The sequence below is a fragment of the Prinia subflava genome, chromosome 2, assembly GCF_021018805.1.
Source record: "Prinia subflava isolate CZ2003 ecotype Zambia chromosome 2, Cam_Psub_1.2, whole genome shotgun sequence".
Classification (NCBI taxonomy): Eukaryota; Metazoa; Chordata; class Aves; order Passeriformes; family Cisticolidae; genus Prinia; species Prinia subflava.
Window position 1 is genome coordinate 49,751,289 of NC_086248.1, and position 27,306 is coordinate 49,778,594.

The following is a 27,306-nucleotide window of genomic DNA, read 5'->3' on the forward strand; positions in this document are numbered from 1 at the left end:
AATATAAAATACATTTCAAAGGAGTCTACTGACAGAAAAAACATGCAAAATTAACTATAATGAAAAATTCCTACTCAAAATCAAAACAAGAATATAATATTCAGAGTAACAATCTCAATGTACTGTAAAGAAATGCATGTGTTGATAATAATTTTACATATATATGTACACACACACACACCCCTATATATGTGCATATAAAGCAAGACATGAAACAATGGCAGTATTAGAAAATATTTTCAGTATGTCTTGTTCAGATGTAACTGGATAATAGTATTACTGCAATACATCAGCTGAAAAGGAAATTTAGTAGTTATGCAGATACTTTACTAATTCCAACTGTGTACGTAAAATGCTAAAATGGCAATATTATCTACAGAATTTGGAATAACCATATGAACATACCTTTTGTTCTTGCTCTTTTGTTTCTTCCATATTTTGAAAGGCAAGGATATGGGCTTCCTGAAGTGACTTATGCCTTTGCTGATGCTCTTCTTCTAATTCCTGGATCTCCTGAGTCAGTCTCTGCCGCTCCTGACTGAACTGGGCTTGCAGTTGTTGCAGAGAGCTCTGTGACTGGGAAAGCTGCATCTCCAGATTCTGCTTCAGCAAGGAGATCTAACCCACAACAGAACAGCAAATATTCATTACTCATTAATATTAACATCAGCTGTAAAGAAGACATTCAGAAGAAGAAAACATGTGAAATTTCAGAGGTAAAAGACAGACAAGCAATGTCATCCATCTACTGAATTTGTTGTTAATGTTCTATGATATATAATCAGAGACATAATAATGACATTTTGGTGGTTTTGTCAGGGTTATCATATTAGTTAGTTCATACTGCAGCACTACATGTAAGACAATTTTTAATGGCCAAATTATCAAAAATTATTTTGGTTTTATAGAAAAGATCAATAAAAATGACACTATCAAGGTCTGAAATCAAACACTTGATTGTTAAACTATTCTTCAGGGGAACACATGTCCCGCAAGGATAATCTTGCACTTGGAATCAGGGAGGACAGCCTGTGACATCTACATTGATTCTTATTTCTTTTTGTGTGCTATGGTCCTACCTTACTAGTGGTTTTCTCATTTAGAAAGAAATGGTACCACTCAATATCATAAATAAAAAGTAACACTTGATGGATTTCCCATCATAAACCTTTTGTTAGTTCAGTAAGACTATGAGACTGATTTTTATGCTTGTTTCCAAGATCTAAACAATCTGAGTCACAAATAACTCATTTTCTTAGAAATATCTGATTTTACAAATGATGATTTTCATCCAGTAAGTATTACAGTATACTATATTCCTTTTTTAGTCCCATTTTTCTTTTTATAGTAATATTGTACTTCATTCTCCACATCAGCCAGCATCTTTTCAGACTGAAAGTGCTAAACCTGTATTCCCTTTAAAGCCAAACATGAGCAATACCCTCCAATTCTGGAAACAAGATTTAACCAAAAGAGAATTTTGCTACAGTGACTCAAATGAAGGAAAATAAAAGTGCCAAGTGATAAAGAATTTGAATCAGTAAGGATACTTTTCAAGCCTCAGAGCATTACATCACATGGAATTATAAATTAAAGTCTGATAGTGTCATTTGACTCAGCATATCTTAAAATTAATTATATCAAATTCATAACGACATTGCACATCAAGTTATTGAGCTAGAAAATATTAAATCCACCACTTAGCAAAAAATTAATAGCAGCATACCAAGTACAACTTGTAGCATGAACATTGCTGCCAAACGTGGGTTAAGTTTCTTCTTCAGAAGGACACAGCTTAAGCAGATTTGAAAGAAAAAAGCTACAGAAACAAAAACTAGCAGTAAAACAAAGAAAAAAACCAACAAAGCCCAAACTAATTTAAATTAAATAAGCATAGCTCGTTGTATTTCAGATTCACCGGGTCTTTGTGTCTGGGAATATACACTCTACTTTTAACATACACTGTATAAATAGTATTGTACTTCAGATACCTTTGAAAGAGATTAGCTACAATTAGAGGAGTGTAGGGAAAGCCTGCACTACATTCTACAAAACCTTTTACGAAATACATTAAATAAAAATTTCACATAAAAACTGTACAGTGTCAGACCACTGTTTTGTCTGACCTCTGGTTCTGCCTCCAGAAAGGGCCAACCAGGTTTACCTGAGGTAAAAAAAGGTCAAGCATAAATGTAGGGAGCTTGACTCTGTAGTCTACCTGGAACTAGAAATCTTTCTTAAGCCAGAAGAGGTATTTTGGAGAAGATTTACAGAAGAAATATTAACAACCATTATCTGAACCCATAAAAGCTTTTAGTATCCACAATATCCTGTGTCAAGTTCCAGGCAGACATGCCAATTTGACATGACGATCTTCAATACTTATATTGGAAAGGAGTCAAAAGAAGTTTCCTTTTCATTTGCTGTATTCTACTCATGTTTCTATAGCTCTCCATCATTTCTCTCCTTACACTCTTTGCCACACTGAACTGTTTTGGCTTAGTGAGTTGATGCTTGTATGAAAGTTATTTCATATCTATGATCACATTCTCCTACTTTTACCCGTTTTTTACTATTTCTTATTTAAGACTAGGAGGGCAAAATAGCACAAGTTATTTAAAATTAGAATAAACTCTGGTTTTATGTAGTGATTTATATAGTTTTACATGTTATATTCTCTGTTTTTCTCCTATATTCCTGAAGGTTTATTTGCTTTTGAGACTCCTACTGAGCACTGAGGTGATGTTTCCATAGAATTACATATCACAGTCCCCAAACCTACTTTCTAGTTGTAACAGGCCAAGGTAAGTCTCATTATTTTACAGAAGGAGTTACAATTTTTTTTGCCTTGTGGATAATTTTACATTTATCTACACTGTATTTTATCTGCCATTTTATTGTCAAGTCCCTTGGCATCTAACAGTTATTCTATTCTGAATAAGCTTTTATAAGCTGCAAGGTTTTCTAACTTAATAATTTCTCAACAACCTATAAAAGAAAATATTTTGAGCATCAGTGTAACTCTACTGATAATCTACCTTCACTGTGGTAACAACTAATTTAATATCTATATGTAATATATACTGTATTTTTTCTCTTCACCCTAGAAACTCACTCCACAGAAATGGTGAGTTTGCACCATGCACTTGTCACCATGGCCAATTCTGAATTTTCATATATGCATTATCTTCTTGTACTGCAATGTGCCATTGTCTTCGTTCTCCATGGGAGGAAAAAAAAAAAAAAAAAAAGCTATTTTACCTATTTTTACCTAAACTTTCCTTTGGCCTACTCTCGTTCCCATCTACTCTAATTCATCCCATGTTCACTACTGGGCCCTTCTCTCCTTTTCACCTTTCTGTATAGCCTCATACCTACCTGATCCTTCTCTTCATCTGTCAGCCTGTCTGGTGCTTTGTCCCCTTGACCATGTTTCTATCCCTGAGGTTTCTCACCATTGTCCTGTCCTGTTCACCCAGGCCACCAGGAGATATAATTCTAGGGGAAGTCCTGCCCAGTCCAGCAGAATCTCAGGTAATTTAATAATCACACTCTAACAAGCCTTTCATGATAACAGTCAAATGGAGTCAACCATAGTAACCTAGGCAAATTTTTATTAAAATAACATTTTTGGCTTGAAGTTAAATCTCTCTCTCACTTAAGTTCCTGCTCTAAATTCTGACAATTATCAGTATATAATTTATAAATAAGTTGAGTATGGGACAAGGGCAAAATGATTTTGTTTTCATTTCCGTCTTGGAAAGGGAGAAAACCTTTCAACTGAGATGACTAAGAGAAGTCTGACATCTGGGCAGGAAGCCATCTTTGAGGGGATCAGGAATAAGAAAGAACAGTTCATCCTTCCACGAGATTAAAGTGACTGCAAAACCATAGCCCGAAATGAGTCAATGTCTGGAGATGTCTATTTGCATCAATAGACTATACAGAAAATACAGGACAATGAGGATTAAATGATTCTAGCAAGCAAGTCAGATTATTTTACCCTTCTAATAATTTGTTTTGATGTTGAGAAATACAAAATAAGTTTAAAACATCAGTCTTTTTAGAAGAACATGTGCATTTTAAATACTATTTTGATTATTCAGTGCATAGACTGATATCCTTAAGAGCATATTTTAGGAACATTAGAGCCTCTTTTTGTATGTCTTTGGACTACCCTTTCTGTTCACCTCTGTCCTGAGGATTCAAAAGAAAAGAGCTCTAACTTCCAATACTTTTGTCCCAGGTTTCCAGCTCATTAAAAATCAGTGAGAAGTAAAAAAAAAATAATTGAAAGAAGAGTTTGGCTACACTTATGACTTACACTGCAAAACTGCAAATTATAATAGAGCATCAATCCCATGCTTTGTAGAAAGCTCTGCAACAGACGTCTGCACTGCCCACAAGCTTGCTTGCGCTAACAATGACATGAAAACGCTGCTCATGTTATGGCCACGTCCACAGTGTTTGATGCAGTGATACGCACACAGTCACACAGATGAGAGGGATGCACCACACAAGCTTTTGATAGCAGCACATGTTCTCGTCTCCAATATTACCAGGTCTCCCATTTCATGGGCTTAAGCCATAAAGCAGTACTGCAGGCTATGCAGGTTGATTAGTGCAAGCATGCCCTGTTGACAAGCTGTAAGTGCAAATCACTTACATTGCTGATAGATTTATGCAAAGCTTCACCGAGACAGTGCCGCTATGAAGGAAAGATCACAGGAATAAAGGGAAACATTCAGAAATCAACTAGGTAAAAGAAAAAGGGATAAGGAAGGAAGGGTAAACATAGAACATTAATTATAATTTGATCAGAGAAAAATAAGTTGAAAGCCATCTGGAAAAAATATGAGTATGTTTGACTTAGTCTATAGGCTACTGAACACAGAACAGAATGATGTGGTTTACCATGTTATGTTTCTGACATACAGTATAGCATTATCTCCTTAACATAATGTTCCTATATAAATATTTATTACACAGCTGAACACTTCAGAAGTTGTTCAGTTGTTTTCTCTTCTTCTTTATGGCAAAACAATTTTGGGAAGAAATCATTAGGTACATGAACAAACACTAGGTAAGGGCACAATCAACTATCAGCTGTGTCTCCTAAATATCAAAAGCATATTAAATACCTCAGATTAAAGATCAAATTTCACTGCTAAAGGGCAGAAAATGGGTTAAGTCTTTAATGAAGATTAAAATTCTATTAATTAAACATTTCTATTAAAATACTTATTTTATCTTTCTTAAAATTCAGAACCAAATGGGTACATAGAAGACTATTCCTGAAAGTCTCCAGCAATAAAATAACTTAATGTACCACTTATACTAATGATGATTACTAATAAAAAGCAAAAAAACCCAACACATTGCCAAGTAAACGTTCTATGAAATATTATTGATCATACAAATAATAGACATAATTCATATGTATAGAAAACCACCTGTGTGTTTATATATATGAATCATGTAGATAAGCACACACATGCACAGAACAGAGTCATCAGAAATTAAGTGAGAGCAATTTCAAATTCAGCATGACCACTTTCCCCTTTGTCACAGGCCAGTCAAGAAGACGGCTTTCTCCAGGAGACAGTAGGTATTCTGACACCAGCCTGAAAGCCTATAGGTGGGAACTATTACATAACACTTTGCAAAAATACAAAAAGAAATTGTTATTCAGTCTCAAGAATCTAAAAAAAGGCACAACACAAAAATACATTATTGTGAAATATCCAAAATGAGCTTATTAAAATTATAAGTTACAAGCTTTAATTTCTATGCACGAGTGGAACACTAGGAGGCATCATACTCCAGCAGACAAGGCAAGAGATCAGCATCTAACAGTTCTGATCCCAACACTGGACTTTGACATTGCCAGTCTGAACAAATCCACCCCATTTTTCTGTGCTTCCTTTCCCATCTGTTTGGTTTATTTAGGGGGGAAGGTGTTACAAGCCGGAATGATCTCCTGCTAAATAAATGTTCACTTTCTAGAACATTTGGGACTTTATATTGGTGGATGTATCTATGCAGCGCTCTGTATGAAACACTTAGATTTTACACTTGAAGCAGAAAAGTTCTCATTGTACTACACTGAAGAGAAGTTCCAAGTAAAAATAGAATTATATAGGCTAATCAGTTGGAACGGGGGCTCATTCCAGCAAAACATGTAGCAATTTAATCAGATGCAGCTTCATATTCAAAAGTATGCAGAACACATTCAAAACACAGAACTCCAAAATAACACTGGTTTAAGTGTTACTAAGAAATTTCATAAAAATTCCAGACATCCTTATGAGTACTTCCACAGCAAGGTCCATCCATGTTCTGGAGAAAAAGAATGTTAAGAACTGAAAAGAATGCAGGCATAATTGTCACTGTATGTCTATGATGGGGAAAAATGATGATTAAAAAGCAAGGAACCTCTATTTCTACAGGTTGGAATTCAAGATTTCATTTGTGATGTTACTGTGGTATAAGAAACCTTTGCTCGATTCTCTTTGAAATCTATGGGGTGTACACGTGAATAAATTTACTCTTTGAAAGTACAGAAACTTCTGAAAACACATCTCTACTTGGTATATATGTATTAGCTAACCTGATTTCACTTGATTTTGCTGTCTTACTTTTCAGTAGAAGTATTATCTTCTCCACCCTGAGCATATGCACAGCTAAGCCTCAGATGTAACCCAGAGAGCTTCATCATGACCAGAGGAACAGCAGAGATGTAGCAGAGAATAGAATCTGCATCTTTATATGCAGCATCTTTAGAAGCCACTGATCATTGCAGGCTATTCAGCAGGACTGAAAGGTTCTGCAAGCAATACATGGAACAAGATTGGAATTCCCAGCTCTCTTTCAACATCTCTCCTAGAAGAGCTGAGTTTTCAGTTTAGTGAGGCAAATGTGTGTTGCAGGAAAGAATAGATTTAGTGATTTGAAACTTTCAAGCTTTATGTTTGCTTATTGTAATGAATAATTGTTTGTGTTCCCATCACAGCTGTCACAGGGGCCATTCTTGGTGATGAAACTGTGTCATTTTCCTCAAGAAGGACATTTACTGCACCAGTGACATTTTCACATTTTCATTCAGGTATCTTGTTTCCTGCAGGACATTAACTTATTGAATGCAGGGAAGTTCTCCTGTTTTATGGCTTCTCTGAACTAAAAATTACTTTCAACCAGATTAGAGAGGCTTGACACTTAATTTCAGCATCAGTCTTCATATCACCCAAAGATCAGTTATGTAACACTTTTCCCTCACTGACATTTCAATGTCACATCATGTCACAATCTGACTTGGCTATATGGCTTACTGAATTTTCAAAACACTGCTGGCAAACAGGAATTCTAGTGTAAAACCCGAGACCCTAACTGGGAAAGCTCCTACATTATCTGCTTTACCAAAGCAGATCTAGATTGCAACACAATCTTTGCTTCATTTTAAGAATGACCTCCCCGAGATGCTGCTTACCTTTCTGAAGAACAAATCCTATGTGCACCCAGACAGTAAAGGAAATGAGTTTCTGAAGTGCCTAGCACAGAAGCCAGAGGGACCTTTGGCATAAGCCCATTTTATCCAGCTAATAATGGCAACAACAACCCTAAAACTCTCCCTCGAGATAGGTCTTTGAAGAGAAGGAGTGATTTGTCAGCAGATGTACAGTCTCTGGCTGCGCAGTGCTTACGTGGCAGATGACTCCGCAGAGATTTGGAAAGCAGCTGTTTGCTACTACAACATTTTGTACTTGGCTCGAGGCTTGTGATATGCTAGGAACTGGAGAGCTACATCAAAGTTTGCCCTCTCTGCTAAGAAAAAGCAGCATTTAGAGCCCTTTCCCTATCTCAAAACTCAACAGTTTTCTGGAAAACTGAGGAAAATGAAGTATACATAAAGCATTCTGAAATCTTTAATAATTTCTGGGATCTAATTGGTCCTGGTTTCCTCCTGGTTTTGGAGCAACCCCAAAGGGAAAGTGCTATCCCCAGGATGCCAGAAGGTGGAAAACTTACCCTGTTGCTTTATAAAGATGGAGTTTTTCTCTCCAGTTCTAGAAATCTGTCAAACTTCTAGGCAAAATCATAGAATGGCATGTATTGGCCTATGTATTTTTCAGATTTGTACCTGTTTGGATTTTAGAATATATTCTTTTAATCCAACAAACTGCAGGTCCAATGGTCAGGGGGAAAAGAAATGCACTTGAATGTCCTGATAATTTTTAAAGGTTTTGGAAAGTGACTAAAGCTTTATTCATTTATTTGTCATAATGCTGTCAGGATTTTAAAGCTTATATACACACTTTGACTAATTTTTCCTGGAGCATCATTACCCTTAATCTAGAATTTTAATAATCTGCTGAATCTCAAACAAATTTTGCCCCATCTGACAAGTTCTTTCTCATTCTTTCCAGAAGCCTCTGTTTTCATTGGTTTTGAACAAAAGCAAAAGCTACTTGAGCAAGTACAGAGCAAAGAGACTAAGGAAGTGTTTTAAAACCAGATGCTTGTCAAAGTCTTTATCTTACATTTAAGGGAAAAACGTATATAAATAGTGAATTAAAAATTTGTTTTGGGGATGGTATTACTGTTGGATTTGGCTTAGATTTCTATTTACCAGTTTTGGAAGTGTGAACTTCCAAATCTCAAGCTTTTCACTCATACACAACACTTACAATTTCATGTTCATTTCATCCATTGACAAATAGAATTACAAGACCTCCCATCTCCTCCAGATTTACTGCCAAACAAAAACTCATGACATTAAATTTCAGTTAGAAGTTTAGAATCAGGTAGACAGGTTTCTTTGGATATGAAAATATCAACTTCAAACAGCCTAGATACATTTTTTAGTGGAATTAAACACAAAACCATGGGAGAAAAAAAATTAAGGATGAGAGATGAAAAAGTCCAGCAAGACATTTATCACAAAACAGAGAACAAACTCACATTTGTTAGTATTCCTACTGTGTCCTACTGAAAATACTTTGAAAACACTGATTTGTTCTGTTGCTTTTATTTGCCTGTTTTGCTGAGTAGCTCTTAATTGTAAATGGTCTTTAATGAATTTCCTCCATTATATTCAGAATCTTTTAAACAAAGAGTAAAATAATGACAAAGGCGTGGTCTGAGCTGCACGGGCTCACCAAAACCAAAGGCTTGTAACAAACAGCTGAATGTTAGGCATTTGTTTTCGTGTCCAGGATTCAGACAACACTACAATGACCAATGTGGACAGAACAAATGCACCAACTCATCATCAGGATCACAGCTCTGCAGAGAATAGGGAGCCCAGAACAAGAGGGACTCCTTACTGAGAAGTAGAAAGTCATGAAACTGGGGGAAGCACCCTCAGTAGCTCACTCCCTGAGGGCTGCAGTGTCTCCGGACTATGAGATTACCCACATGCTTATGTGAAGCAGTTTCTGGCCTGGTTAAACACAGGTTTCCCACTTGGAATACAGGAGCATCAATTCTTCTAAACCAATAGTGAGTGGCAGGATGCACACAGACAATAGATCTAGGTAGAAACTCCCAAATCTCCCCTAATTCTCTGTGAGGCCTGCATAAGTTACAGCACAGTTCTATTAAGACCACAGTTTTGAGAGCTTATTAATCTGTCAGAGTTTTCAACAGTCAAAGGAAACATGCTGCTTTGGAAAAACAGGTGTCTATAGAGTGAAGAAAAACCATAGAACATCATCCTGAACTGCATTCCAGGGTGCCTTTTTTATTTCCTCTCTCCTTGGTATAATTTTCCTTTTTATTCATTTGGATTTCCACGTTTTAGATTTTTAAGTGCTTTTTAAACCTTGACCAACATCTCTTACCATCCACTAGATGTCATGGTAGCCTTACTAGTATTATTGAATACAAGAATTTCCCAAAGCAAATTAGGAGGGAGTTATTTGAAATTTACCTCCACTCTCTTTCTGACAGACAAGCCTTTAGACAAGGTGTTCAGGACAATATCAAATGAGCTGAGCTCATTTGGGGAGCTGAGTAAAATGATTCTGTGCTGAAAGTTTCTCCCCTTCTTTCTGGAAACTGATACAAGGTATGTGCAGGTTATTTCTTGTAGAAATTTCCAGCATCCACTTGACAGCAAATCTTCTAATAGAAGGATTACCCACACTGTGGAACAGGCCAGTAATCCTTGTGCTGGGAAAAGAAAGTAGCATTTCCTGATTTTGCTAATGTGGATGCACATCAGCTCTGCAACAAGCACCTCTGCACGAGCAAGTAAAGATGGAGCAGAAACTGCCTCTGGACGAAGCGTGATCAAAAGCCATTTATATGTGCACAGGAGCTCAGGGACTTGTCTCAGCCCTCTATCAACAGCAGGATACTCAGGATTTTTAGACCAGTATATTAAGACTGAGTCTGTCATTTCCTGAAAACTACGATTCAAATAATAACTACATCAGAAGGAAATATTTACATTTTGATACAAGTCAAAGTTTCTCCTATTTACTCTGACAGTTTAAAAAGGGGCATGCCATCAAAGAAACAAACTCTGAAGAGGAAATCTCAACATATTTTTCAAGAAAGGAGTATTTGCAGTAGGAAAAAAACCCAATAGCTATTGAAATATATATAGCATACTTTTGTCCATTCTTGCTGTACTGCTTCTGGTATTTCCACTAATAGAAAACATATCTTTGGTGTGAAAAGTGGGCATAAGAAAAAAGAATGTCACACATGTTTGGCCATGTATGAAACTATGGAAGAATGGGAAAGCAAAATATGGGAAAAAGTAATTACAAAAACATTTACTTTACTGAAACATGTTACTGAAAAGTAGGGAAGATGGGAAAACCAATATTTGCTCAAATATAGAAAAGCCCATCCACAGTGAGAACTCTTGTTTCAGTTTACTGAAAAAAAATGCATCACAAGAAGAAACAGATAAGAAAGATACAAATCTTAACCTGTATGTTTCAGTGCCCAGAACTGAAGGTTGCACAAAAAAGAAAGGCAATAGACAGAACATGCTCATGCTTTCAAAAAAAAAAAAAAAAAAGAAAACAAAAACCACCCAACAAAAATTCCAGCTATTTTGGCCCTCACTGAAGCTGTCTTAGCAATAAAATGTTTTTAAGAAAAGTGTTAAAACCCCATTATAGAGCTAAGAGGAATGGAAAGGAGCTGGTATATCTGAATTCACTGCATATTTCATTACGAAACTCTCGAATGGATTGACATAGAAATACTTGGTGCAATTTACAAGGGAAAAAGGGGAAAAGCACTTTCTTTTTTGTGTTCTAGAATAATTTCTCATACCAAAGATAAAAACTACACATTTGGTCTCTAGACAATGATCTAGTTAAACTACCACAACACATCTGAGTGTTGATGGTGCTTTGCAACTGGCAAGAAAGTGTTCAAGCACTTCATCAGCTGAGTAGCATCTTATCTCAAGAAAATTATTTTATTCATAACAAAGCTATACTGTTAGAATAACAATAATCCTATATGCATTCTGTAATGAACCACTTAGCATTACTAATATGAAAGCAAAACTATTACCTAGCTTTATGCAAGAGCTAGATTCCACCTATCAAACGTGCAACAAATAAAAGTGGCAGAAATTTGTAGATCAGAATAAAATAATCTTAAAAACTCAAATCAGCTTAGTACACTTCATGAGCATTATTTTTTTTTATTTAAACTGTTTGGTTTGGGTTTTTTTTTTTTTTAATCAACATTTATATCTGTGTCTGTTCATTCAGTTTTCCAGCACCAGACAAGCAGCATTCCCAGGTGGACATATTCTATGTTGTATTTTTCTACAGTTTAGGTAACTATATTTAAACCTGTTTTTTAGCTCTTCAGCCCTGTATGATTACATAACCATTCCTATATTTCAAGTTAGGTAACACACTTCTTCGCAGTTTTTAAACCAAATCAGAGATGCATCAATACATATTAGAAAACTGCACCTCTCTTGATGAGCATTTAATTTCTGAATCCAACCTTTATGAACTGAAATTATACAACTACTTGGTGAACCTCTAGACACTTTCTCAACATAAAGAACATACATCGTTGTGTCCACATTTGTTGTCAAATCAGGATTTAAAAATTATTTAGTAGAGCCCCTGATCTTGTATTGCTTTGATAAATCATTGTATAATACTATTGGTATAGAGCAGACCACTGTTTCAGGTGTGAAAATCTGAACTGCAGAAAGAGAAGCTGGATTCCCTCTCTTCGTAATTTTATACAGGCTTCACGCCTCTCCAATGGGTTTTAAATACATCTTCCCACAAATTAAAACCAGGGTGTAACAAATTCCACAATTTCACACCCCTACTGCAATATCTCAGACAGTTCTAGTTCAGCGTAGAATTTCTAAGGCGTCCAAGGACCTGTTCATTTCAGCACCTTATCAGTTCTGGAGGAGAAGACAGAGGAGCATCATTATGGATTTTTTGGGTGACACCAAGCTGTGAAGAATAAAATGTGGAGGGCAACACAGTGGAATGGACACCACACATTGAAAGACAGGGCTGCCATCCAGAGGGATCTATCCAGGTTATAAGTACAGGCCAGCAGGAACCACACAAAATTCAGCAAAGACAAATGCAAAGTCCTTGACAAAGGAAGGACCAAACTCATACACTGCTCCATACTGGGTCATAGACCTGCTTTGCATGATCTCCTTGATGGCAGGTTAAACAAGAGCCAGCAGCACAGTGTGGCAGCACTGAGTGCCAGCAGCACACTGGGCTGTGGCAGCAATCAGTAGTTTGAGAAAAGGGATCAGTGCCTTCCACTTGGCACTTACTGCACCTCACCTGGAGGGCATATTTGGTCTCCTCCAGCTCATTCAGCTTTGGTGCAAGACACGTGTTGATAAACTTGATCATATTCAGTGGAGAGCTACCACCAAGAAGGCTGGGACTGGAATAGATATCCTTCTGAGGTAACTCTCTTTGCTCAGGCTAAAGAAGAAATGGCTTTGTGAGATTAATACTTTTCCAGTACCTATGAGGTGGTTACAGAGAAAGTGGACCCAGTCTTGTTACAATGGTGTACAGCAGAACAATGAGAGGGTACAATCAAACTGCAACAGAGAAGGTTCTGTCTAAATATAAAGAAAAAGCTCACTATAAAGATAATTTAGCAATAAATGAGATTATTCAGAGACGCTGTGGTATCTTCATCCTCAGAGGTTATTCAAGACCTGACTGGACAGAGCCCTAAGCAGTGTGGTTCTAATTCAGTGCTGACTGATTTGAGCAGCCTCCTGAGGCCTCTTCCAGCCTAAGCAAGTCTGTGATTCTGTGATCCAGGTCACTACAACTCCCAGAAGACTACATTTTGTGTACTGCAGTCAGGAGTAATGCACTACAAATCCATTTCTCCAAGAGTTAAGTTACCCATATTTTACACTAGAGTCTGGAATTCTCTTTTCCAGCTGTAATGGATAACATACAGATTCTTACAGAGGGAAAGCTTCATTCCCTACTACCAACACTAACTTTTCAATCTTTATTAAATACCTATGTAATTCAAACAGTGGTATGGAAAAGTCACAGCTGGATTGAAAAAAAAAAACAATCCTCACATGCTATTAATCTCTTTGCATACAGTTCTGTTACAGTAAAATATATGAAGAAAAAAGAAAAACACAACCATTTTGCATATAGAGATGTTTTCCTATGTCTGAAAATTCTCTAGTAAATTCTTATTACAGTTAGCTTTCTGATTCCAAAATTTCTCGCACAGGCAGAAAAAAAAGTTAATTTGCAACATAGTAATTTTCCATTCTGAAACTGTAGGTTTCAGGTTAGATTTAACATGGTATTTTTGAAAGGCAGAGATAAAAGTATGTTAAAACTATAGAAAGTTTAAGATATCCTTTTCAAGACAAAATGCTATTTACAGGTAGAAGTAAAGAAAGTAAATGAAACTTGGGTAATGTTAAACTTAAAATCAAGTGAGTCCTATTCTTATTATGTTCACGTTGTAAAAGGTAACAGACCAAGAACTTTGAAAACCTCCAGCTTTTATGAGCCTAAACCACAAGAGTTCACGAGTTTAAATTCCCCTGTCAGCAAAATATATTGTGATGTGCTCCTATGAGAGGCTGTATAACCAAAAGTGTGTGCAGTTATTAGATTTCCCAAATTAACCAGCAAATTAAAAGCCATCCCACAATAACACCCTGGAATCACAGTCATTTAATGAGTTCCAAAATCTGTTACTCTTACTTTAAAGTGTGTTTGTTCATTGTCAGCTATTTCTTCAAACTGGAGTCAATAAAACCAATTCTACAGCATTTATGGTTTGGAAAAAGTACAAAGCAAGTATTTTCTTTGAATTATCTAACACAACTGAGATTACAAATATGAGTTACCATTAAAAAACCTCAGTATTCACACACAATTATCCCCAAAAAATATCAAAAATCACTTAAGACATAGCTGTAATAAATGCATCATAGAAACTGAGGGACATTTTGACTTCCCAGAGACTTGTACAGTGTTAATCTTGTACACATATGGTATTATTATTTTTGTAAAGATAGGGGATACCTCCAAGTCCAAACAATTAGCATTGGTAGATGTTTCACAGCACAACAGGTGAGCAGACATCAAAACAATATTGTAATGAAGAAGTGAGACTGTCAACATCCTCTCCTTCCTCCCGTCAAAACTGTTAAAGGTTTTATTCACATTTAATGTAAAGAACAACATTCATATAATTAAAGTTATAGCCATATATTATTTAAAGTATTTGATTGTGATTAGACTCAAAAGCCCTATGCTAACAAATCTCATTTTAAATCCAGATATCACAACTAATTTAATTTACTTAGCTGGCAATAAGCCATCAACAATTAAACTGTAATGGCTTTCCAATTCTCAAAGACACCATAGTTACCTGGTCTAAAAGATCTTCGACCTTTTTTTGCCATCCATCCCTTGCTGCGTTTTTTTCCCGTTCTTTCAGCTGCAACAGCTGAGTCATGGCTGCCTTCTTGTCCTCCTCATGCTGCAGCCTCAGCTCTTCACGAAGCTTATTACATTCCTGTCTACAAACAAAGGTCAAGTAACTAAAATGCAGTGGGACCTTGTGAAAGAAGTAGGGAAGAATTATGAGCTCAGTAATAATTGGAAAATCTTAAATAACAGAAACATTTGCTTTACATTTCACTTGATAGCACATTTGCATATAATATACATTCATTTCTTATTAAAGAATAAAATAAAAAAATAATACTTGCCGAAGATTTTCTGTCCATTTTATTTCCAAGTCACGTGCCATTCTGTCAACTTTGAACTTTTCCTCCTCTCTCATGGCAGCAATCATTGCCTCGTGCTGTTGTCTCTCCTGATCTAGTTCTCCCTGCAAATACAAACTTTACAATAGAGACTGATCAGCAGCAAAAGTGTATTTCAAACATTAAATGAGTGTATTTATAACAAAAATGTCAATTACAATTGTGTCATTTAATTTGAACTACACCTTCTTCAGTGTGAAATTCCTGATTATGCACAATTAATGCTTATACAACTCCTGATATTTCTTACTTGTGAAACAGAAGCCTGTATTCCTATAAAAAGCAATTTTCCAATAAGTCATTCTGCATTTTTTTCAAATATCATTACATTGAATCATGAAATAATTTATGTTCCAAAGAACCTCAAAAGGTCAACAAGTCCCATTCACTGAAGGACTTACTTCAGAATTAAAGCAGGTGGCTTAGGTCCTTTGTCAAGAATCCTTTGAATTTTATATTTTAATTTTTTTAAGCATCAAATATTCAGTATTTGAATTTCAAAGCCTGAGCTATCTGTATGTGATACAAAGTTCAAAGTTCATTTCTGTCTCTTGATGGGACAAGCCTGCTAGAAACAAGGTTTCACAGTCTGAACACAGAGAACACCACCTTTAAAATTCCCATCGATTTCTGCTGAAATTTTACCATACGAGAATAGTATTAAGTACCACCTAGAAATCCTACTTACATGAATGTTGTTTAGCAGTGCTTGCTTGGTTCATGAGAAGCAAATATAACCCCCTAAATTGAACTAATACTTTTTAAAATAAGACCTTTTCTGCAGCATTTTGATAAATTTTAAAATCTGTTAAGATAACTGTTACTGCAGTAATCTACTATATTTGAATATTTAAATGTTTTTGTAGGTGAAGAGAGCAATACTAGTTCATAAGAACATTTAGAGTCATTACTAAAAATACAGAGAAAGCTGTAAACTATAATATTGTGCACCTCTAATGACTGTAGCTGAAAGAAATGAAAAAAATATACCAATAACCTTTTTCAGGCTGATTTTGTTAAGAAAATATGAAAAAAAATGATCATATTTGCTACTTTATGTCAAATACTTCTGTGATCTTGTAAAAGTACATTCTTTAGTGAGGAAACAAGAAAGAAATGTTTACACAGTATTGCAGTCAATGAGCTATCGACAGACTAACTGAAAGTTCTATTTCCATCTAAGCCAATTAAAATGACAATATATTTGTGCCTAGGCAAATTAATTGCTTAATGGTATAAAGTGGTCACATTTTCTAGGTGACAGTCTGCTATGTTTAAAGATATCCCAGCATATATCTAAAATTTATTCTCAGGTCTTTACTGAAATTCTAAATTACAGTCTGAAATGAAGACTGTGTCCATTAACCAAGGAAAACAAGGCATATATGTATTCAAAAAACTCATCAAAAAAGATTTCCGTGAATTCCAGAGCTAGTAAGCTCTAGACCTTGTTTTGCAACATGACACAAGCTGTCTTGAATTGCAAGTGTTAACTCATATCCTTTCATGAAATTCTATTAAAGCTCTGAACACATTTTGTATGGATATATTTTGGCAGCTACAATTTACATTAACCACACAAAGATATGTTTGCAGCACTACCTAATAAATACTAAAAATGTTCTGGAAACACAAGCACCCATCCTAAAACAACCAACCAATAAAATAAAAATTAAAAAGACCAAACCTCAAAACAACCTATCCTAGTTTCAATTTTATCATTTTCTGCTCAAAATAGAAATCTGTCCTTTAATGAAGCCATATGAGACTCCTTCTGTCACGTGTACCCCACAGCACCTCTAGCCATTTTAAAAACAAGACCAAAATCACCATGACTGTGCTTTGCACAATTTATTCTCCAGCAGCATGGTTACCTCAACACTATACAGTGAGTCTGTGGTCTCTCGCAATCTTGCTCTAGTTAATTCTAGTTCTTTCTGAAGTATTTCCTGAGCTTCTTGAAGACTGGAGATGTGTCCTTCTGCAGTCCCGAGGCCTTGCTCACTTTTTCGTACTAGGTCTTGCAGACGACACACCTGTAACATTACAAAAAAACCCTGTAATTTCCATAATTATTACTAATGGCAAAGAAGTCATCCTGGTGTTTTTCAGTGTTTCCTAATTCTGACCTAGACAAATTTTTAGTAGCACTACCTGTTCTCCTTTAATATCACTTAATGCTTCTGTATTTAAAAACCAATTACTGTAATATTATAAAAGCAAAGACTGAATTAAAGGATTTTTACAAGTAAAAAATATATATCCAATATGTGTTTGATGCACATTGCAATGAAAGGGGCTACATAAAAGATGTAAAATTGCCTCTAAGTTTACTGTGAGAAAATATGTTTTAAGCAAATTCATGAGAAATATTTCAAAACACATAAACTCAAATGTAATATATAAATTAGCTTGTGCTAGGGTGTAAGTTTCTGTGTTTCCAGATTCCTACCTGTCCAGTCTGTTTAAAACTCAACCTAGCAACTGTAGAATATAATGTAATAATTTCCTTAACTGCCATGTAACAATATTCCTTTTTTCTGCCTTTTTGTGCTTCAGCTTCCCATCTGCAAAATGATAATACTACATTTCTTGGCTTCAAATAAAAATAGAAGAGACTGAACACTGTTCACCAGCTACAGGAAAGAAAAAGCTTTTTAAGTATGTAGGTTGGAAAAACAGAAAAATGGGAGGTAGGGAGGAATAAAGAATAGCAGCTGATTGGAAGTGCCTTTTTTGCTGAAGCAATAGTCTATGCTATTGCCTTTGTACGTTGAGACAAATTCATTCACAATGGGACAAGTGTCACAAGAAAAGGCAAGCCTTTGGTTTACAGGCATGGACAGGTGAGAATTATAACCACTCTTCCTGTTTGTTAGAATAATTATATACAAACACTGTTTATAATACACACAGAGACACCACCCCTCTCTCCCAGAACTCCCTCCTTCTGTCAACAGCCTGTCAAGTGTTTAAAAAGAGGAACTCCTCCTTTCCTCTCAGAAAGGAATCCAAAATTTCTTTGGCATGACAGATCTCAGTGAAAAACTCATGTAAACTTCAACACTTGTCTCTGTGCTCCTTTGACCTATATTCAAACAACCAGTAATTCTCTACAAAGTACTGCTAGCTGAAGGAGAACCTCTACAAAAAACCCTGTCCCCAAACTGTGTTGGTATTCTGGTAGTGCACTGCTGTCTATGTACCTGATAGCAGCAAAGCACTTGCATCATATGACTAGCAGTCCTGTAGATCTAAAGGATACGGGAGCAGGCAGGAATGCCACTCACAGGGCTTAAGATATATTCTACTGTTGACAAAGCAGTGATGGAGGCTGTTTAAAGTGATCTTTAATAACATCATCAGAAATCCTTTGCATGGAGACAGCAAGTCCTTAAATGCCTGTGCCAAGTGATACAAACATATCAACATTCTAAGAGGCTGGTCTACAGTGAAAGGAAACAAATCCACAGAGTGAACAGCCAGTCTCATCCTGAGACACACGTGAGAAAGCCACTATCTTGACTTAGCCCAAAGTCCAAAAAAATCTCTGGCAAGTATTTAAGATTACACTGCTCTTAAATAGCTTAGTACTAGAAGCAAGCCTAATCAGGCTTCCCTCATCCTTTAGCTAAGGTAATTGCCACCAGAAAAGTCTGTCAAAAAGAAAAGAAGATGGCATGGGTTCAAAAGCAGCTTTCTCAGCAGGGAAGATAGAACTGAACTAGCATTCACAGAAAGTAATAAATAAAAGCCTACTGTTAAATGACTTATGTAACTTAAAGTAAACCAAAAAAAGGAAGCAACAGTAGCAATGTAAGAGCTAAGCTAATGATGTGTCAGACACATCACAGGGAAGCTTTTTCTAGGTCAGTGAAGGCACTGAGAAACTCTTGTTAGTTGTCAATAGAGATCTAAGGCCAAGCTGCGGTTGCAACTGAAACACTTCCTTCATGTGCTCAAGACAAACATAGTAATGAAATGAAACATATCTCCTCTGTATTACATGGAGTGGATTTACAGACCAACCCAAATTTGTTGTCTGTATGTTTTCTCTCATCCTTTCACTATGCAAAATATATGGCATTACATTTATCCTTGCAAAGGGTTGTATATAAACTCTAATATTGGACAGCAGCTGGACCTTGTTCCCTGTTTTAGTCTCCTGTTCCTTATATTTGCCTCTGTTTGGTTAACTCAGCATGCTGATGAATTTTCCAAGCCTGAACTTGACAGAAGTTGGATGACAGAAATTCATTCTTAAAATATTTGAAGTTATTTCCTTCAAGGAAGGAGAAAGTCTATTGCTCATGAACCCAAGGGAAGTTGATAAAGAATAGCTAAATTTAAGCATACAGTGTTAGATGATGATAGAACGACAATAATGCTCTACTCAGATCTAATCCAGTAACAATGAAAGTTAGCACACAACAAAGAAGTTAAAGCTAAAAAGAAATAACTAAACTTCCTGTAATTTTGAACTGAAAAATAAAGCTGTGTATGATTTTGTTAAGATACATAACAAATACATCATATGTCCATCAATTTGAATGCAGGTAAGCACACTTTTAAAAGAGAAAAGCCAGTTCCAGCTTAAACTTGCACCTTCCTTAAGCTCTGAAACAAAGATACTGGCAACCCTCAGGAGGAAGAACCCTGTTTAAACAGCTACTCACAACTGACTGACCAGCAGAGCTGCTGAACTGTAAAGGTGGGAGGTCCAGCTACTCTGGTAGTGTATAATCTCTGGCATATCCATCTATCTGGTAAGTCCTACTCTGAAAGTATATGTTAATATATATTTTCAGAATATATACCTTAATATATAATAACCAAATACATTATAATGTTATTAATATAGTCATATATCAATATATTATTTACAGTAATATATTAACAAATAAAATCTATACTTTAGTAAGTTTATCTATACTTTTGGAAGGGCAAACTACCCCATTCAATATATTAAAAACAGGCAGGTTTCTTTCTTAAGCTAGCTAATAATTTCTGCAACTTGCAAGTCACCAGAATGAGACACCTGCTCTCTCCAGATGTTGTACAGTATAGAAAGCAGTAATGAAAAATGCTGCTACAAAATAATACTTAAATTCATGTTTAAGTCTCTCTTAAAGCACACACTAAAATCATGCATAGGGCTTGCTGAACAATAAGGCTGATCGTTTTTGAAATATTTTCTTGAAAGAAGGCAAAAGTTCCAGAGAAAAATGGTTTGATGTTTTTGATGTCAGTAGAATGTCTTCTAGTTTCAAAACACTGTGGTATGAGAAGGTGGTGATTTCCAACTAAAAGAATTAAAACTGTCTTGAGATATGATACATTTAACACTGATTGCATATATCAAGACATAGCAAATAATTTGGGTCTTACTAAAAGTATTTCATATCATCTTTTGATGAAAACACATGAAGATGATTTGCAAGTCAGGAAAGTGACCAAAATTTATGATATGTTAATCATAACCAAGTATGGGTTTACATGCAGTTAAATTTCCCTCTCTCCTGACCTATTTTGTGTAGAGGCCTGTGTACCAAATGAGAAGATAAAAAGAATTAAAAATAAAGAGCTGTTTACATCAACTGTTTACATCTCTCTTGCTTTGTTAATTTTGTAAAGGACACTAAAATCATTGCTCAGAAGCAGTCAACTAACTTGCCATGTTTTAGGAATACCTCACTCTAAGCAGAAGTAAGGCATTAAACATTCAACAGCATAGTCCTAGCCCTGTCCTGGAGTCTAAGATCACTATTGATGAAATGTGGTAGCTGAAACAAGCAAGTTAGTCCTTGCCTCCTGATTGGCAGAAGTCAGCTTCGATGTCAGCTCTTCCTTCATGTTTTCCAGCTGCTGTCGGAGCTGATTCTTATCATCCTCCAAATGCAGTTTCTCCTTCTCAAACTGCTGCTCCAACTCCTTCAGAAACAGGAAGGATGGAAGAAATATTAAATACTTGTCATACAGTCATTACAAAGTACATGTCTACCCCATGGAAATGATTCTAACTGGCATAAATACTTGTGATCTCAACCCTTTCCTTGAACTGTTAAAGCATGAATAATTATTTCCTTTTACAAAAAGTCTTAGTTTTTCTGTTTATTTTATAATTTAACATCCTTGATTAATCACAAAATAAAGACAAACAGGACTTTTCTCTCAATTACTTCTCAATTATCAAAAGCTTTAAAACTATAACTACTTTCACAGTTTTTCAGTCTCAGCTGAAAGTATTTTTCATTTTTTATAAAATTACACTAATAAATCTGAATGTCATTCAGCGTTTACCCATCTATTTCCTACAAACAATACCTAAAGGAGAGTAAATCTTAAAATCCAGATTGAGCTCTGTGAAGTTCTTCAGAATGCTACAATAAATGTAAAAAAAAGCCCTACACCATATATCTACAAAATTTATTCAAAATCATAAGAGATCAACAGTTAATTTTCAAGTTTAACTATATGGAAAGAAATCAAGTAACACCCGTGTTTTCATTCAACATTTATGGTGTAATAGCCAAATTCTCAAAATAACTGCTGGATGAATTATATTTCTGTTACATGAGCCTATGTTGTGTGTGTGTATATATATATACTTATAAATGTTAGAAACTTTTATATTTTTAAGGAAAATTTTAGATTTATACTTCAGCTTTATTAATATTCAGAATACATTTTTAGAAGAACAACTTCATTCACAGAATACTTTAAAGGAAACATGTTAAAATTGAGAATTTTATTGCATATTTCAGTGAAATACACTATTTAACTTATAATACTGCAAAGTTTTAGTGAAGAAAATTAAGGTTGCCAAGCAAGGTGCTCCAGAGTCATGCCATAGAAGGCTTCAAGGTTTTCTATGGAGTCAGAGGCTCTTTCATTAACTCTGTCCTAGGGGCTCGGCTGAAATTCAAGGCTTTGATTCAGTGCCTCTGTGCACACCTGGGTTCAGGTTTCTGAAAAATCAGTATTATCTCAGAAACAGCCATGAAAATACATAGACCAGAGCCAGTCTGAAACAAAAAGTGCAACTGAAAGTACTGGTAAAACTGGGGAAAGACAAAGAACTACAAGTATTAGAGGAAAAACAGGCACTAAAAGACACAAAAGTCTAAGGAAACTCAAGCCTTCCTGCTGCAAGACAGCAATGTAGTGCCACCCAGCCAGCTCCAAGAAACAATAGAGGCCAAGCCTTCCTCATCCAAACTCAAAGATGCCTCAAGTGTTTTGTGGGGGGTGGTAAGCACATTAAGCAGCTTGTTAGTTCTAGCACTGCTTTAGGGTATGTGGTAGGCAATAAATATTTTCTGTGTACACTGCTTGCACAATCTCTTCACTCATGGTAGAAGCTGGACAGAGTGACAAACAGAGGGTTACACTGTCACTAACACATTACTAAACATAACAAGTGCCTGCCTGCTTCACTGGGTCCATATGAGTCAACACGTGGGATAAATGCTCCTTGCTCAGTGAAACTTGATCTATTTGTCTTGCTCATGATGAAATCTGCTGTCTGCAAAATTCCACTGGTGCTATTTAGACCCTATTCTGATAACAGAGTAATTATTTCTCTGATGGCACTTGTCAGTACAGCTGTGCGGTACTGCAAAATTATTAGCAACTCTATTTTCATAATCCTCCTGATGCCATTTTTACTGCTCATTTTATAGATGGAATACTGAAGCAGAAAGAAATATTTGAGCTATTTTTCGAGTCCTACTTTAATTCTGCTGAATTCTCTTCTGTTCCCCAGATGCATTTCCTAGGCTTCCAGTCCCAATGAATCCTCACGTCCTCTATCCCAAGGCTCCAGGTACCATGCTTCTTCCTTATTATCCTTGTTAAAATCATTTCACAATTCTAACACAGAGAGGTGCTCCCTGTTTAAACTAGTTTAATGATTCAAGAGAAGAAGTTGTTTTATTTGCCACATTATTTTAGTAACAAACAAAACAAAAGAACCCCACATCTTACTGAAATAAAAGAAAAATATACCCAGAAACCCTAGGAGACATTGTCTTAATAACAGGCATGTTTAAAGTTTTAAAGAAAGTAAACCTGGAAGATCAGATGCATATATGTCTGTGAGAACTACTTCAATTACCAGGTGACCAAAAATATTTCGGATTTATTAAAAATTGAACTAAGAAGCAACATACAGGTAGAAAAATTCACAACACAAACCAAATCTGTCTGAGATGCACATCACTAACTACGACCATGTTCCTCAGTATGTTTCCTATGAACACATCAAAAGAAATATAACAAAACATTGAATTAAACACTGAATCCTGTATTTCCTGTGTAAGGCAAAATTTGTGTATAACACACATACAATCAGATCAGGATATAATAATTCAAAAACAGGCCTCATCTTGAGAAAGAAAAGGCCAGATTTGTGAAACATATAATAAATAAAATAAAAGCCTTTCGGTTTCAGGATTCCAGTCAAAGGCAAATGTATAGTTGCTGGAGAGTGAGTTGCTGTACAGTACATAATTTTATGATGCAAGCTTGGAACAGCTGTTGTCATCTTCTGAGTACACATATAGCCAAATCCTAATAAAATATCTTTGTGTATTTCTGGACTGTCAGTGAAAATTTTAAATAAATGTTATAATAATCTTTCATCTCCTTCAGAAGAACTGATCCTTCTGAATATGGGTCACAAATCCCAGGAAAATAAAACTATTATATACTTGGAAATACATTTGTATAAATGAAGAATTTCTCTTCTCTATGCAGACAAATGACAGTACAAGTGCTTTTTTTTTTCCTCCAAGAGATTTGATTTTTCTAAAGGCTAAGCGGTTTCTTCAGAGACCTACTTAGGTAATTCCAAATTAAACTTGCCATAAAACAAAACCATGCACTACAAGATGCAAATTGTAACAGTTGTTTTTCGTTTGATTACTAAGAAAATAAGAACATACCATCTGCAGTTTCTTCTTATCCTTGTTAGCATTACTGTGTGCAGCCTCAATTGCAGTATGATGTTTCCATGCCAATTCCTCTAAAGTCTTGGAATGAGCCTCCTTTAACTGTGCAGCCTCTCCTTCCAATCTTGCTTGTAATTTTACCAGCTCCTTTTCATAATATTCACGTTGTGTTTCCCTTGCTTCATTTACTTTCTATAAAGTACAGAAAAGAAATCTATTTAATGGTAAAAAAAATCTGAACAGTAGGAAGAAAAAATACAAAAACATTACTGACGACTATAAATCTGCAAAAATTTAACTTCCATATAAAACAAATTGAGCAAACACTAAGCACTGGTTACATGACTCAGTAACCAAAAAGGTAATTTTAAAAGACACATGCAAAACAATAGGTACTTATTAAAAAACTATTTTTTCCTCTATTTCATCTGGGAAAACAACAATCGGGTATCAAGCATATAGAGAATTTCTGATTAGTATTTCCAAACAATGTTCAATGCATTTTCAGCAAATGGCTTTTTAAACTGTTCTTTAATCACTTCACATTTGTCCTTTCTCAGAAAATTTAGATACCAGGCATATACACACAAGGCCATAAATCAAATGAAACTGTTAAAAGATTGTCCAAAGCAGTCTGAACATTTCATCTGACTTCCCTTTAATCTCACTTTACACTCTACATTAGTCATTCTTTGTTGATACATGAGATATACTTGAAACATACTGATCCTAGTCTGATCATATCACACAAAAATTAAAGCATAATATTTTTTTCTGAGAATCCTAGGGGTTTTTTGTTTTATTCAACTAAAGCCAATAAGCTGTTTAACCTTCTCCAATGCCAGAATTTGCTGCCTTTGTCGCTCATCCAGACTCTGCGTTTTGCTTTGTAATAAATTTCTTTCCTCTTCCAGCTGGGACAATTTTTCCTTTAATCTAGACTTTTCTGATTCCAAGTCTCTGATCGTAACTTCTTGAGTCATTTGAGTAGCTTGAAGCATTCCAATGTGACCTAAAAACAAAACAGCTCTTTAAAACCTCACAGCATTGGTTTCATGCAATTGAAGTGCACATTCAGAATCCAGTGATAGTAAAAATCTAGTGGAAGCTTGCATATGGATGTCCCTTGTCTTCACTGCAATACTTATCTTCCTCTCCACTTCTCACTTGTTTAGTTTTATTGTAAAATGCCCAAAAACATCACTTGGTGCTGGGGCTCCTTTTGTTTCAATTTTCTTTGTTCAAAGTTGCATGCAAAGTTTCAAACTCCCAAAGGAAAGCAGAAGGAAGCAATTCTAAGAAAACTGAAGAACTGATCCCACCTAAACCTGCATATTTCTATCTTAGAATAAGACAGACAACAGAAAGCAGAACACTGATGTCTAAAGATAAACACGTCATTGTTTTATCAAACTCAAAATTTAGTGGGCATACTAGATAGATACATGGCTTTATCTGCTGTAAAATTTATGGAATTACGCTTAATTTTGCCAAAGGAATATGATTAAAAGATAAAACTCTCTCTACAGTAAAGTATGATCTAAATCCTTGCAGGTTGGAGGCTTCCTTTTAATTTATTTTTATATATTTTTGGAAAAAAACAAAACAAAAACAAAAACAAATCAAATCAAAAAAAAATGAAAGTTTCAAACTACACAATATAATCATCTGTCCTTTACATAACCAGTTGACAAACGTTTATGACTTCAGAAATTTCTGTCTGCTCTTCTTGACATATATATTATTGTAGGTACCTGACTAAAGAAGTGAAATAAAGCAGTTATTTTGGGAGAGGCTTTGGAGTGAACAGAAGACTGTTTAGAAAGAGGATACTTCTAGTTTGGTCCAACTGAAAGATGAGCGGCATTGTTTACTCAGAATAATTTTCCACTGTTTTTTGTAACCTCAATTTCTAGGAAAGACCTGTTGTCTTTCCCTTCTCATTTTGTTATAACCTTCAAAAATGACAGATTTAATGACAGTTCAGTTTTACAACAGAGTGTTGCTTTTAAATGTAAGTCACTAAGGAATAGCTATGAAAGTGGAGTCTATATCATGTTTCTCACATGACTAAATCATTGAGCTTTGTGATTCATTTCCATTTGTTGTTAAAAGCAAGACGTGCCAAAAAGGAAACTGTTTTAGCCTTTGTTGCCTGTGGACATAGATGTGAAGGGAAGAGCCACGAGATACATAACAAAATTTGGAAATTAAAAATGCCTTAAAATTAATAGTAATTGCATTAAAAATGCATGCTTATTGTACTAAGCCCTGGAAAATTCTAAAATTTTTTTCGACATTTTTGTTTGTAAAACTGAAAACTGAAGAGGAAGACTTAGGACAATGGGTATGCTTAGGTTCTGTAACATTTTTTTTTAAATCTTATTTGAAAAGTCCAGGCATTTAAGAATGGTATTTTCAAACTCAAAATTTTATAATCTGAGAAGAATAATAATACAACAATTTTCAGTTTGTCATACATGTCATACATACTTCATTGTAAGCACACATACACACACTGATCTAGAGCTTTTGTCCAAGCAATACCAACACACAAGACAGGTTTCCCATCCCTCATGCCCTACAGAAAAGATATGAAATGCAGCACTTTCCTTACAAGTTGGGAATCTCAGGCTAAATGGCAGAAGAATATTTTAAATGCCCAAAAGAGACTCAATAGAGTGATCTAAAATTGCAATACGATGAGTAAACACTTTTTTATGGTCATTAAGTACAAGAATTCAGTTTCTTTCAGGAAGGATTTTTGACAGTGTGAGCTGAAAATCAAGGAGATGGCAGTGGGCCAGTGTCAGAAACCATTTCCAAACAGGCTGGCAACCAACTACACCACATGGCAATGGCTTGGTGGCACCACTGCAAACAGGGTCCTTGTTCTTGTTGCACAGCAATGTGCTGGAAAACAAAGATGTACTGCTGACAGTGCCACTGAGCTTGGCAACAGCACAGACACACTGGGACTTCTGGAAAAGCTGAAAACCCCGGTGCCAGCGGACACCAGGGCTGGCCTCAATCACAGCCTAGCTGACTCCATGC

At 35.6% G+C, this 27,306-nt stretch overlaps 1 protein-coding gene across 2 annotated transcripts in view; it reads right to left on the bottom strand.

The window, feature by feature from the left end:
* The window catches only part of FAM184A (family with sequence similarity 184 member A), a 73,373-nt gene that overhangs the window by 14,796 nt on the left and 31,271 nt on the right, over window positions 1–27,306 (bottom strand). For both annotated transcript variants that reach the window (XM_063389890.1, XM_063389889.1), the window contains exons 4-10: window positions 25,083–25,264; window positions 24,247–24,444; window positions 21,110–21,232; window positions 17,176–17,337; window positions 15,245–15,366; window positions 14,902–15,052; window positions 406–618 (exon numbers count right to left, since the gene is read on the bottom strand). In XM_063389890.1, the coding sequence (XP_063245960.1) occupies window positions 406–618; window positions 14,902–15,052; window positions 15,245–15,366; window positions 17,176–17,337; window positions 21,110–21,232; window positions 24,247–24,444; window positions 25,083–25,264 (1,151 nt within the window). The remainder of the gene's footprint in view (window positions 1–405; window positions 619–14,901; window positions 15,053–15,244; window positions 15,367–17,175; window positions 17,338–21,109; window positions 21,233–24,246; window positions 24,445–25,082; window positions 25,265–27,306) is intronic.